Source organism: Neoarius graeffei, chromosome 24 (assembly GCF_027579695.1).
Source record: "Neoarius graeffei isolate fNeoGra1 chromosome 24, fNeoGra1.pri, whole genome shotgun sequence".
NCBI classification, from domain to species: Eukaryota; Metazoa; Chordata; class Actinopteri; order Siluriformes; family Ariidae; genus Neoarius; species Neoarius graeffei.
Window position 1 is genome coordinate 11,344,535 of NC_083592.1, and position 14,163 is coordinate 11,358,697.

At 41.8% G+C, this 14,163-nt stretch overlaps 1 protein-coding gene across 1 annotated transcript; it reads right to left on the reverse strand.

Moving 5' to 3' along the window:
* Window positions 1–567: 567 nt before the first annotated feature.
* LOC132872084 (tumor necrosis factor receptor superfamily member 10B-like) lies at window positions 568–13,197 on the reverse strand. Its single transcript, XM_060906677.1, is given in 11 exon segments — window positions 568–1,406; window positions 1,544–1,580; window positions 7,766–8,029; window positions 8,186–8,226; window positions 8,323–8,415; window positions 8,703–8,797; window positions 9,155–9,266; window positions 9,621–9,684; window positions 9,686–9,750; window positions 9,902–10,025; window positions 13,001–13,197. Coding segments are annotated over 11 exon segments (1,212 nt in total). The 5' UTR covers window positions 13,022–13,197; the 3' UTR covers window positions 568–1,110.
* Between the last annotated feature and the right edge of the window lie 966 nt (window positions 13,198–14,163).

Here is a 14,163-nt window from a genome sequence, read left to right on the forward strand (position 1 = left end):
ACACCAACTCCACCCTGTGGTGTGGAACACCACAACCGAGGATGGGTTCCCTTTTGAGTGTGGTTCCTCTCGAGGTTTCTTCCTCATGTCGTCTGAGGGAGTTTTTCCTTGCCACCGTCGCCACAGGCTTGCTCATTGGGGATAGATTAGGGATAAAATTAGCTCATGTTTTAAGTCGTTCAAAATCTGTAAAGCTGCTTTGCGACAATGTTTATTGTTAAAAGCGCTATACAAATAAACTTGACACCCCACACCTCCCCAAAATCTAATGGACAGCCTTCGCAGAAGAGTGGAGGTTATAATAATAGCAAAGAGGGAATAAATCTGGAATGGGATGTTCAACAAGAACGTATGGCTGTGACAGACTGGTGTCCACATACTTTTGGACATATAGTGTACGTCAACATGTTCTCACACACACACACTTTGTCATTTCTCCATAAACATCTGTAAAAAAGTTTCCTTTCTGGTTCTAACCACACAGGTTTAACCTTGGGGTCTCACCACGTGAATCACTTGGTGAAAATAATCACAGAACTGAAAACGTTTAGTTTGAAACAATGCCATTTTATGCAGCACCGCCCTCATGCGGTCAATAACGGTATGACAAGCTATAAATACTCCAGTTTAAAAAAAAAACTACTTCTGTACATTGCTCTTATGAAATAAAAATGTCAAATAAGAATATTGCGTTTAAAAAGTAAACTAATCCTTAGTTACAAGTATGGTTGTGCATCATTTATGTGAGAATTAACAAGTGAAAGAAAATTGATAATATCAACCATATCTTAGTTTGTGGTGTTGTTTTCCACCATAGTATAATCAATATTCATCCTGCTTATTTTATAAAAGGTACAAAACACATTTAGCAAATAAGACATTTAATATTACCTCACAAAAAGTAGGAAACAGAATGGATGAATATCAAAGTCAACCAATCAGTACTTCATACATTATTTAAAGGCCAAAAAATAAAAATGTACAATTTCACGAAATGCCGACATTCACAAATAATAAAGGCAAAAAGTATACATTCAAAAATAATAAATAACACTCAAGTCCAATTTTCACAGTTTTCCACAAGCACCATAGAAGATCTTGTGCTTGTTTTCAGTCTTCATATCTGAAGTAGCCACTCTCGATGGCTCTTGCGATGATGCTTTCTGCAGACAGCTTCTGGTTCAGATAACAAAGGGCTTCGATGAGGCTGTTAAAATCCGCCTTCATGCCTTCTTTCTCCATCCAGACCTTCAGCAGCTCGTACACCCTATCCTCAGGCAAAGAACAGGTCATCTCGGTGGTCTTTATGATGTTGTCGCTCAGGCCGAGGAACCTGAAGAAGCGGTTGTGGTAGTTCATGTCTATCTCTCCGAACAGGTCAAAGCTTTTCCTCAGAGAGTCATCTGCTTGGGAAGAGGGAAAAGAAAAAAAAAAGGGGGGGAAAAAAAAGCCACACACACACACACACACACACACGAGGTCAAACACTGTCCAGGAATGACCCAGAGCTGAAGTAGATAATATATGAAGGTCATAAACTTACCATTTAAAGGAACAAGCCTACACAGTGTTCCATTTTCCTATTATGGGAAAAAAAAGTGGAAAAATTCTCATTAATGCAAATATGATTTCTTACTGAATATGAAGCTGAGATGATGCTGTGATTCTTTCAGCCACCAGATGGCGCTGCATATTGCTATGTTATTTGATGTGAACATTAAGAAACACGAGAGTCATTTGCTCCTATTTTTCATTACTCTTGCAGTGTAATTTAACCAAAATGCTTCCACAGAAACCTCGTTTCAACATCCAAGCTGTCCATGAGTGTGAACAGTGAGCCGTTTGTTTGATATGCGTGTTTGTTTATTAAAAGCTATAGTCAGATTTCTCATGAAACATACACTATCGTTCAAAAGTTTGGGGTCACCCAGACAATTTTGTGTTTTCCATGAAAAGTCACACTTTTATTTACCACCATAAGTTGTAAAATGAATAGAAAATATAGTCAAGACATTTTTCTGGCCATTTTGAGCATTTAATCGACCCCACAAATGTGATGCTCCAGAAACTCAATCTGCTCAAAGGAAGGTCAGTTTTATAGCTTCTCTAAAGAGCTCAACTGTTTTCAGCTGTGCTAACATGATTGTACAAGGGTTTTCTAATCATCCATTAGCCTTCTGAGGCAATGAGCAAACACATTGTACCATTAGAACACTGGAGTGAGAGTTGCTGGAAATGGGCCTCTTTACACCTATGGAGATATTGCACCAAAAACCAGACATTTGCAGCTAGAATAGTCATTTACCACATTAGCAATGTATAGAGTGTATTTCTGATTAGTTTAACGTGATCTTCATTGAAAAGAACAGTGCTTTTCTTTCAAAAATAAGGAAATTTCAAAGTGACCCCAAACTTTTGAACGGTAGTGTACACGTATATTGCAATCTATGCCCAGTTTAACACACAGGGTGGCAGAGGATTATGCAAAACTTACAGGAGAGCAAGAAGACAGTAATGGGGAAACAAAACAGACTCCACAAACTGTTCACTGGTGTAAAAAGACCCTAAAAAGTGTCAAGAGTTAAATCGATCCCATGGGAATAAAATACTTCTAAATTAAGTGGGTGGGGCCAAGTTTCATTCTCAACAACCATGAGTCGAAGTCATTCCTTCCTTCATAAAAAGTTACAGCAGATTGCGCCAACCTAGCTAGCAAACCTAGCTGACCTTGTACAAGTGTCGCGTTAATGCTACACCTGAATGTTTTTGTACATGTATGACTACAATTTGTTTGTAGAAGCAAATCCTGTTCATCCATCCATTATCTGTCCTACAGGGCAAGATGGATCCTATCCCAGCTGACTATGGACGAAAGGCGGGGTACACCCTGGACAAGTCGCCAGATCATCGCAGGGCTGACACAGAGACAACTCACATGCATACCTACGGTCAATTTAGAGCCACCAATTAGCCTAACCTGCATGTCTTTGGACTGTGGAGGAAACGGGAGCACCCGGAAGAAACCCATGCAGACATAGCAAGAACATGCAAACTCCACACAGAAAGCTCCCTCGCCAGCCGCTGGGCCCGAACCCAGGACCTTCTTGCTGTGAGGCGACAGTGCTAACCACTACACCACCGTGCCGCCCCCTGTACAACAATCCTTATTATCCAATCCAGTTCCGCTTGAGTGATGCAACAGGCTGGACAGAAGGCTGTCAATCAAGTGTGCTCATTAGAATATTCGTGCCACGCCCACACAAACCTCAGGTCAGTCTAATCAGCAAACTCAGCTGAGTATTACTGACTCAAACTTTGCAGGATGTTTAATAGAATGTGAACTTGATCAGTTATACCATCACCTGAGCACCTGGGAGAAGCACATTTCGACAAGATTTTTAATTCATAGAGGTCTGGCACACACAAAAAAAAACCAGGCTGTTTAAACTTAAGTAAAATGATTAGTTAAAATCTGATTAATTAATGATGACAGAAGACCATTTCAGGTGGATAAACTGAGTAAAATGAAGTGTGATGTAAAACCATCATATAACGCTCCTGCTTACTACACGCAAGTAAACAAAGAGATAAAAATATAAAATCCCCTGAGTGGAAAAAAAAAAAAAAAAAAAAGAGATGATGATGATGCATTCAGAAACCATCCACAGCAGCAGCGAATGAGTCATTTCTGACTAAAGAAGTTGTGAGTAGATTACGAAAGTGAGGACACGACATTCTGTTTGGGACTCGAATTTTTCAATTCGAAAAAACAATTGAGAAATGAGACAAGGGAGGTGTGGATGTGCTAGAGACAAGGGAGGTGTGGATGTGCTACAGCAGATGAAAAGACCACAAAGAGCAAAGCAACTTGCTGATGAGCAAAAGTTTGCAATAAAGCCGATCCATAAACAGCACAAAAAAATAAATAATTAAAAAAAAAAAAAAAAGCATGCACACACACACACACACACACACACACACACACCTGTGCCAGCATCAGTTAGTGGTGGTAGAGCCTGACAGAGTGACATAACACAATTCAAGAATATTAAAAAGTTTTATTATTAGCTTTAGGTTATGCCAAGCATCTTTCATACAAGTCCCTGATTTAATTGTTGCTATAGAAACGATAAGGAGCGCATCAATAGAAACCTGTGATTTGCAGGCGCATTACTGTCAGAGAAAATTAAAAATCAACACCTTCTGACCAATCAGAGTAGAGAATCTCACAGTGCTGTGGGATAAAGCATTCACTCACTGGCCACTTTATTAGGAACATCCACCCACCTGCTGTTTGATGCCGTTATCTACAGTGGTGCTTGAAAGTTTGTGAACCCTTTAGAATTTTCTATATTTCTGCCTAAATATGACCTAAAACATTATCAGGTTTTCACACAAGTCCTAAAAGTAGATAAAGAGAACCCAGTTAAACAAATGAGACAAAAATATTGGACTTGGTCATTTATTTATTTAGGAAAATGATCCAATATTACTTATCTGTGAGTGGCAAAAGTATGTGAAACTCGAGGATTAGCAGTTAATTTGAAGGTGAAATTAGAGTCAGGTGTTTTCAATCAATGGGATGACAATCAGGTGTGAGTGGGCACCCTGTTTTATTTAAAGAACAGGGATCTATCAAAGTCTGATCTTCACAACACATGTTTGTGGAAGTGTATCATGGCACGAACAAAGGAGATTTCTGAGGACCTCAGAAAAAGCGTTGTTGATGCTCATCAGGCTGGAAAAGGTTACAAAACCATCTCTAAAGAGTTTGGACTCCACCAATCCACAGTCAGACAGATTGTGTACAAATGGAGGAAATTCAAGACCATTGTTACCCTCCCCAGGAGTGGTCAACCAACAAAGATCACTCCAAGAGCAAGGCGTGTAATAGTCGGCGAGGTCACAAAGGACCCCAGGGTAACTTCTAAGCAACTGAAGGCCTCTCTCACATTGGCTAATGTTAATGTTCATGAGTCCACCATCAGGAGAACACTGAACGACAATGGTGTGCATGGCAGGGTTGCAAGGAGAAAGCCACTGCTCTCCAAAAAGAACATTGCTGCTCGTCTGCAGTTTGCTAAAGATCATGTGGACAAGCCAGAAGGCTATTGGAAAAATGTTTTGTGGACGGATGAGACTAAAATAGAACTTTTTGGTTTAAATGAGAAGCGTTATGTTTGGAGAAAGGAAAACACTGCATTCCAGCATAAGAACCTTATCCCATCTGTGAAACATGGTGGTAGTAGTATCATGGTTTGGGCCTGTTTTGCTGCATCTGGGCCAGGACAGCTTGCCATAATTGATGGAACAATGAATTCTGAATTATACCAGCGAATTCAAAAGGAAAATGTCAGGACATCTGTCCATGAACTGAATCTCAAGAGAAGGTGGGTCATGCAGCAAGACAACGACCCTAAGCACACAAGTCGTTCTACCAAAGAATGGTTAAAGAAGAATAAAGTTAATGTTTTGGAATGGCCAAGTCAAAGTTCTGACCTTAATCCAATGGAAATGTTGTGGAAGGACCTGAAGCGAGCAGTTCATGTGAAGAAACCCACCAACATCCCAGAGTTGAAGCTGTTCTGTACGGAGGAACGGGCTAAAATTCCTCCAAGCCGGTGTGCAGGACTGATCAACAGTTACCGCAAACGTTTAGTTGCAGTTATTGCTGCACAAGGGCGTCACACCAGATACTGAAAGCAAAGGTTCACATACTTTTGCCACTCACAGATCTGTAATATTGGATCATTTTCCTTAATAAATAAATGACCAAGTATAATATTATTGTCTCATTTGTTTAACTGGGTTCTCTTTATCTACTTTTAGGACTTGTGTGAAAAACTGATGATGTTTTAGGTCATATTTATGCAGAAATATAGAAAATTCTAAAGGGTTCACAAACTTTTCAAGCAGCACAATGCATAAAATCACACAGATACAAATCAAGAGCTTCAGTCAACGTTCACTTCAAACATCAGAATGGGAAAAATTGAGATCTCAAAGTGTGACTTTCTTTCACTGTGGCATGGGTGTTGGTTTGAGTATTTCAGAACCTGCTGATCTCCTGTGGTTTTCACACACAACAGTCTCGAGAGTTTACAAAGAATCGTGCGAAAAAAAAAAAAACATTGAGTGAGTGAGCGAGCGACAGTTCTGTGGGTGGAAACAAACACCGGTCAGAGGAAGAGGGCCAGATTGGTTTGAGCTTCTTTTTTTTTTTTGCCAGGAAAGATATAGCAATTCATAGAAACTCTTTACAACTGTGGTAAGCAGAAAATCATCTCAGCATGCAACAGAAAACAGAAGAGCACACTGGGTTCCACTCCTGCAACCCAGAACAGGAATCTTAGAATCAAGAGCAAGTTCCTAATAAAGTGGCCGGTGAGTGTAATACTCATCACTATGATTTTGAACCAGCAAACCCACTGCGTGTCACAAGGTGGCACTAAATCAGTAAATATTGCAATTTTACATTAAGACTGCTTGTTGGAGCTTGTTGCTTTGCTGTATTTTATTAGCTTTGGAAACTTATAGCTCCTGAAAAATGCATCAGCAAAAAGGGTTATACTGTATTAGTCAGACCCAGGAGAACAACCACTTTCTTGGTGTCTGACATGGCCCAGTGCCTGCATGCATCATACTTCCTGTTTTTAAAAAAAAAAAAAAAACCTCCAAGACGTTGTCATTGATTTCCTCCGAATCATGTAAGCGTACAGTACTTCATTTGCTTGCAGTAGCTGTCTTTATAGGTTTAGAAAGCGTGACATAGAACAAGGTGCATTTTCTTACACGATCAATAAAGGATCAAATCTGTCCATCTACTCTTTCTCTCCCACTTTCACACAATCCAATCCCTCGCTTTCCTTCAATCCTCCTTTTCCATCCTTCCTTGTGTTTTATATATTCATCTGACCTTATCCTCGTAATCTTGTCATTTATATACGAGTAGATAAAGAGGGAAACGCTCCTTCATTCATCTATCCATCCATCAACGTCCCACAGTCCTGCTTCCAGACTCCATCTTCTCCTGATTCTTCCTTTTCTCTGGGCTTGTCTTTCTTCACAAGATTAAAAATAATGGCAAGATTCTTGTTTCAGTCCTCCCTTATTTATTTTCATGCAATTCATTCAGCCATCAATCAGGGCTTTTATATCCTCAGCCTTCAAAACAAGAATAAATGATACTGTGTTTCTGTCCATCTATCTCTCGATCCATCAGGTCATTCTCACCATCCATCCTATACACCTTCCATATACTGGACCTACTCAATTATATCCGCCCATCCATTTGTCCATACATCTACCCAGCCACTGATTTATCCATCTACCATTTCACCCATCAATCAGCCTTGCAAACTATCTATCCAGCCACCATTAGTTTAACACCTCATCCGCCCATGCATCTACCAGCCAATCCATCTACTAAACTTATCCAACCACTAATCCAACCATCCCATAGTTGACATCATATCCACCCCATCATTTTCATCCATTCTGTCTGTCTTTACATACATTAATCCATCTAGCCACATCGCTATCTTTCCATTTATTGCTCCACCCAACAACCCAGCAACCACCTCGACTGCATTCCTTAACCTGTCCCTAACGTACCACACCTGTGCTTATGTCTTTTCCCCTTACTTTCATTCTTCTCTACTGTTCATTCCATCCACTATTCTCTTCGTGTATTCACAAAACACTAACTGTGCTTTGACTGTGAGCTGTGTTTGATGACGACATGCACTGGAGCTGCGAGTCTCACCCGAGCGTTAAGCTGCAGAGGCAGTAAGCGGCTAAGGCAGTACTCGCTTGCGTCAGCTGAGGCAGGCGCGCACACAGGCAGGCTGGTCTGGGACGAGGCTGTGGTGTTGGGGAGGCTTGGGCCAAGCCCTTTATCCTCCTCGTCCTCTATGTCTTCACCCACCGGCTGAGTCAGACTGATGAGGGGCTGGAACTGTCCTCCTTTCTCCAGTATGCTGATGTTCACACAGTTCTGATTTATCTCCACCAAATTACTGTCATTTGCCTAAAATTGGGGGGGGGGGGGGGGGGGGGGGGGGTGTTTAAAAAATTATTTTATATATCACATTCTCTGCCAAAAAAATCCCCGTTTGCACACGTGTGCGCACACACACACCCCAAAATGCAGGAAGAGCTTTTCCATAAACCTAAAATTACTTACCGTGTCCGTTTTCCAAATTCCTCTCAGCCATTTTGATGCCACTGAAATGACACAGAGGAGTGAAAATATTGGCACTGGTGAAAATATTTCAGAACGGGGACTTGATCAACGACAGCAGTGTGGAGGCCATATATTACCTGCTTTCTTATCTGCAGGCATTGTTTTCCAGTACAGGAAACACAGGAAGATCAAGATTACCATGATTAATGCCATGACTGAGATGACTGCCCCTGCTTTTCCAAACACAAGACATGATTGATATACATTCCTATCCATCATGATAAAAAAAAACAACTGGAATTTGAAAAAACTGGCATCCATCGCATGATAGTGTGTGATTAGCTGACCTCATTTAAATTAAGCTCCGCCCTTGTTGATATATTAAAAAAAAAAAAAAAAGGGCAATACTGTACAAAATCAGGTGCCCTTTCACCCGAACCTTAATTATCGATAATTTTACATATGAAGTTGGCCATAGTGGGGTAACATGGTGTGTGTGAGAGCATGATATAGCTACCTTGCCATGTCCGAGGGGAGACGGGGCCTCTTTTTTGGCAGATGGTGTTTGAGTTGGCTGTGCAGTTCTCCACCATCTTCTCGTCTTCTTTACATCTGGATAAATCAAATGACAGGGAAACCGGAATCAGCTTTCATCGCCAAGCAAGAGCCACGTATGAGGTGTGTGACTGATAATCTGTTACACAATATACTGAACATCGACATTAGAAACGCAATACTAACCGTAAAACCTGCAATCATGACTTATATCAAGATCAAATTGTCATATCACTGGGCACTAATGGCTATTTTTCCTCCAAAATACACAAACGCGCATCGAGTTAGTTGAGACATTGAAAAAGCCCTTGATGTCTTAGATGATGCTGTACTCGTATATTGCTGCTTAAGACTATGCAACACATACACATCTCATCTGCATCCTCACACACAACGCAGAGGTGCATTACATACTTCCTGCACGTCTTGCAGATCTCACAGGCTTGTTCTGGCAGACAGAAGGAACCGGCTTTACACTGGCAGCGTGTGTTTCTGGTGCTGTTGCATCGCTCCACAAGCTCCTGATCTACACGTGTTGATAAAGAGATAAGCATCAGAATCAGAGTGCTGTCAAATGGAAACCTAGCAACGCCGAACAGCACGAAGTAACTATAACCAGATAAAAAGTACAATGCGTCATGATTCATTTTTAAAAAATCCTGTGGTGCAAGAGGAATAAAACTCTTCAGGGTGTGCGGTGATAGGAAAACAATCAGCTTTGGGATGGTAACGGTGTAAAGCTGCACAATTAACCCTTCATTTATGAACAATTTTTTCTGACAGTGTTCCGTTTAAAGCTCGCGCTGCCATTTAGCTATGATCTTGGATTATATGAACGCGTATATAAAACACACTGACTGTCTGGCTCGGAGTTGAGTACCTGGGCGACACTTGGTACACTTCAAACACCTGCTCAGTCCATTATCATGCTCGGTGTAGGTGTCCAAAGTTGCACTGCTGACACACACCTCTCTCAAGCGCCTTGCTGCACCCCTCTTTGACAAAAGTACCTGCAAAAAAATAATAAAAAGTTAACTTTAAAAAAAATAATAATAATAAATCACCACCCATGGAAACCAAATCCAAGAAGAGCTGGAAGAATCATCATGCTTGTGTGAAACACGCTTCCCCACTGTACGTTATGGGAATCGTGACGCTCACCAGCTGGACAGTTGAGGCAGCAGAGGTTGTTGTTGTTGTTGTGCAAGTATCCAGCGCCGTCGTGGCACACAATGTCTCGCTTCGTTCGGCTCCCGCTGGAGCTCCAGATCCATAACATCAGCAGCTAGAAAACAGAGATGCAGAAAATAAAATGATATTTTCGTGAGCATGCTGATGCACTTTTTCTGAGCTACATTTATTTCTTACTTGTATGGCAGACGTGTCACATTATTTAAAAAAATAAAATAATTCCCAACATGGCTTCCCAAGGGCGGCACGGTGGTGTAATGGTTAGCGCTGTCGCCTCACAGCAAGAAGGTCCGGGTTCGAGCCCCGTGGCCGGCGAGGGCCTTTCTGTGCGGAGTTTGCATGTTCTTCCCGTGTCCGCGTGGGTTTCCTCCGGGTGCTCCGGTTTCCCCCACAGTCCAAAGACATGCAGGTTAGGTTAACTGGTGACTCTAAATTGACCGTAGGTGTGAATGTGAGTGTGAATGGTTGTCTGTGTCTATGTATCAGCCCTGTGATGACCTGGCGACTTGTCCAGGGTGTACCCCCGCCTTTCGCCCGTAGTCAGCTGGGATAGGCTCCAGCTTGCCTGCGACCCTGTAGAACAGGATAAAGTGGCTAGAGATAATGAGATGAGATGGCTTCCCAAACTGCACCAAAATTAGCTACGTGTCCAATAAACTGAGGTGACGATGCTTGCTGCAGGTCTCCTCACAGTCTCAGGAAAAGCATTTCTTTTCCCATCTACTGTACGTGGAACACAAATGAATAGCAGTTTAAAAAAAAAAAAAGTCCACCTATTTTCACCTTCAGTGTTAATTTTAACTTTGGCCACATTTTACACATCTGTGAAGCGAAACTGATGATTCAGATAGTGAGTGAGCGAGCATCTAACCTCTTATGTTGTGTGAACTCTTCAAAACCCATCCACATCTCAAACTTTTGCTTCATCGACATGTCATACATAGACACTTTGAACAAAGCATGCCCAAGGCTCTCTTTCCTTCATGGCCACCCGTAAGATGGCCGAGCCTTGTTCTGGTCCATTACAACAGAATAACAATACAAAAACAGAATTAACTGGCGAAAAGAATTGAAAATAAACACTTTAACAAAATGTCTTGAATGCCCTTCACGTTACAGTTTTTAAGATCTATGGCCGAGATACTGCATTGTTTCTGGAATATCGCTAGCACGGAAAATGGCAGCGTGTTACTTGGCAGAGAGGATTCTGGGACGAGTGAGCTGGCCCCTTTAAATCTGCACGAGTCAGTCGGATTATTGGAGCACATTTAATTTACATGTTGAGCTGCACAATAAACAGGTTCAACAAAATAAAATACTATTTCAACCAAGGATATCCATCTATCTATCTCACTCCCTCCTGGTCAGGGTCCAGTGGATCCAAGAACACTGGGCATGAGGTTGGAATACACCCTGAATGGAATGCCAATTCATCACATAGTGCAACCCCACCCCCACACACTCACACCAAGGTGCAATTTCTCTCAGTCAATCCACCCAATTGCATGTTTTTAGGAGGTGGCAAGAAGCACATGTAGACCAGAGCAGAACACAGAGAAAGAATCAAACCCAAGACCCTGGCGCTTTGACGCAGTGAAAGATCACTATAGCACCTGTATTCCTTTATCCGCATGCATAATTATTTATATAAATATAATATTCCAATAAAGTGTACTGATAGCCAGATGTGATACAGATGTGTGTTTTTAACCCTTACATGCAGAAATTAAGTCAAAAAGTAAACAAATACAAGCACACGATGGATCCTTGAACCTGAAACTAAAGGAAAAAGAGGCATCTTTCAACGCATTTGAAAGTGTGGCACAGTGGTGTAGTGGTTAGCATGGTTGCCTCACAGCAAGAAGGTTCTGGGTTCAAACCCAGTGGCCGCTGAGGGCCTTTCTGCATGGAGTTTGCATGTTCTCCCCATGTCTGCGTGGGTTTTCAACAGGTGCTCTGGTTTCCCCACACAGTCCAAAGACATGCAGGTTAGGTTAATATGGGACGGCTTTGGGCTGAGATGACCTTGAGTGAGGCACCTTGCTCCCTGAGTGTGTGTGGGTTAAATGCAGAGAGGAATTTCACAAGTGTGTGATGAATAGTTAACGTTTACAAGATTTTTTTTTTTTTTGGTACTTCAAGACCATAAATATTTTCCTGACGTAAAAACTTTGCACAATTTACTTCAGAGATACAATAAGGAAAAAATATTCTAAATATTTTTGGTTTTAATAAAAGCTAAAACTGGGCAGCACGGTGGTGTACTGGTTAGCGCCATCGCCTCACAGCAAGAAGGTCCGGGTTCAAGCCCCATGGCCGGCGAGGGCCTTTCTGTGCGGAGTTGGCATGTTGTCCACGTGGGTTTCCTCCGGGTGCTCCGGTTTCCCCCACAGTCCAAAGACATGCAGGTTAGGTTAACTGGTGACTCTAAATTGACCGTAGGTGTGAGTGTGAGTGTGAATGGTTGTCTGTGTCTATGTGTCAGCCCTGTGATGACCTGGCGACTTGTCCAGGGTGTACCCCGCCTTTCGCCCGTAGTCAGCTGGGATAGGCTCCAGCTTGCCTGCGACCCTGTAGAACAGGATAAAGCGGCTACAGATAATGAGATGAAATATCAGAATTATTTACAGTAAATACAGGATTTTTTTTTTTTTAAAAAAAGGTGATTTAGAGGTGATTTCCAGTTTACTTTTTTCACTCTTAAAAAAACATCCTTGAATTTTCCATTAATGTGAACAATGGGCACGAAAGGGTTAATGTTAATTAACATTAACACTTCATCTTAGATCCCAGGTTCTGTGGGTAGATATTTCTGACTTAATAAATTAAGAAAGTAAGTTTTCTGGCTCCAATAAACAGCCCAGATATTAGTGTAAACAAGGAGTTTAATAGTAGATTATATTCACACAGAGAGAGAGAGAGAGAGAGAGAGAGAGAAAGCCAACCTGTGAAATGTATGAGTTAAATATGTGCCTGGCTGCTGAGTAAAACTACTCTGTGATCAAACAAAGCAACTTTCGACGCGTTTACATGAGAAAAGTGTGTTATGTAGTTGAGCTCCAGACTCACCAGACTGATAAAGTGTCTCATGATGATCGTTCAGGACTCACAGAGAAACAAACCTGCTGTAAATAAACTCCACAGAATAAAAACTTGTCAGCAGTCTCATTCCGGAACGACGTCAAGACACGCGTGTTCACCCAGCGAGTTTCGGATGTGGTGAAGCGTGAACATTAAGCATTCAATACGCCTCCCTTCCTTTCTCTCTCTCTCTCCTCACCTGCTTCATTCACAAACTCGAGCTCACATCAAACCCAACCTTCAGGTCACACTTGCTGACTTCCTCTTGTTGTCGTTTAAGGATTTCTTTCTTCTCAACCGGATTTACTGATTGATAGATAGATAGATAGATAGATAGATAGAACTTCATTGATCCCTTTGGGAGGGTTCCCTCAGGGAAATTAAAATTCCAGCAGCATCATTACAGGATAAACAGAGAATAGAAAACTAGATAAATTAAGTAGGGGAGAGCGGGGTAAGATGAGCCACTTTTTTACATTTTTTCATCATAACTACATCTCATCTCATTATCTGTAGCCGCTTTATCCTTCTACAGGGTCGCAGGCAAGCTGGAGCCTATCCCAGCTGACTACGGGCGAAAGGCGGGGTACACCCTGGACAAGTCGCCAGGTCATCACAGGGCTGACACATAGACACAGACAACCATTCACACTCACACCTACGGTCAATTTAGAGTCACCAGTTAACCTAACCTGCATGTCTTGGACTGTGGGGGAAACCGGAGCACCCGGAGGAAACCCACGCGGACAACATGCAAACTCCGCACAGAAAGGCCCTCGCCGGCCATGGGGCTCGAACCCAGGACCTTCTTGCTGTGAGGCGACAGTGCTAACCACTACACCACCGTGCCGCCCCATCATAACTACATGTTAAAGCCATTTTTGCTTCCATTCTACACACCGTACCAAATTTCAAAGTGTACTGTTACTATATGAGCAAAAAATAATTGATAAGCTCTTATGGTTAGAGTGATATTACCTCTTGAAAAAAAAATGTCAAGTGGCTCAACTTATCCCATGCACGGGGTAAGATGAGCCACTGTGTGGGGTAAACTGAGCCAACACAAAACATGTTAGGTTAACAAAGTAAACAACTTTTATTATTAGAAATGCAATCAATGAATCAAGTCAAGTCAATCAAGTGGGGGATAG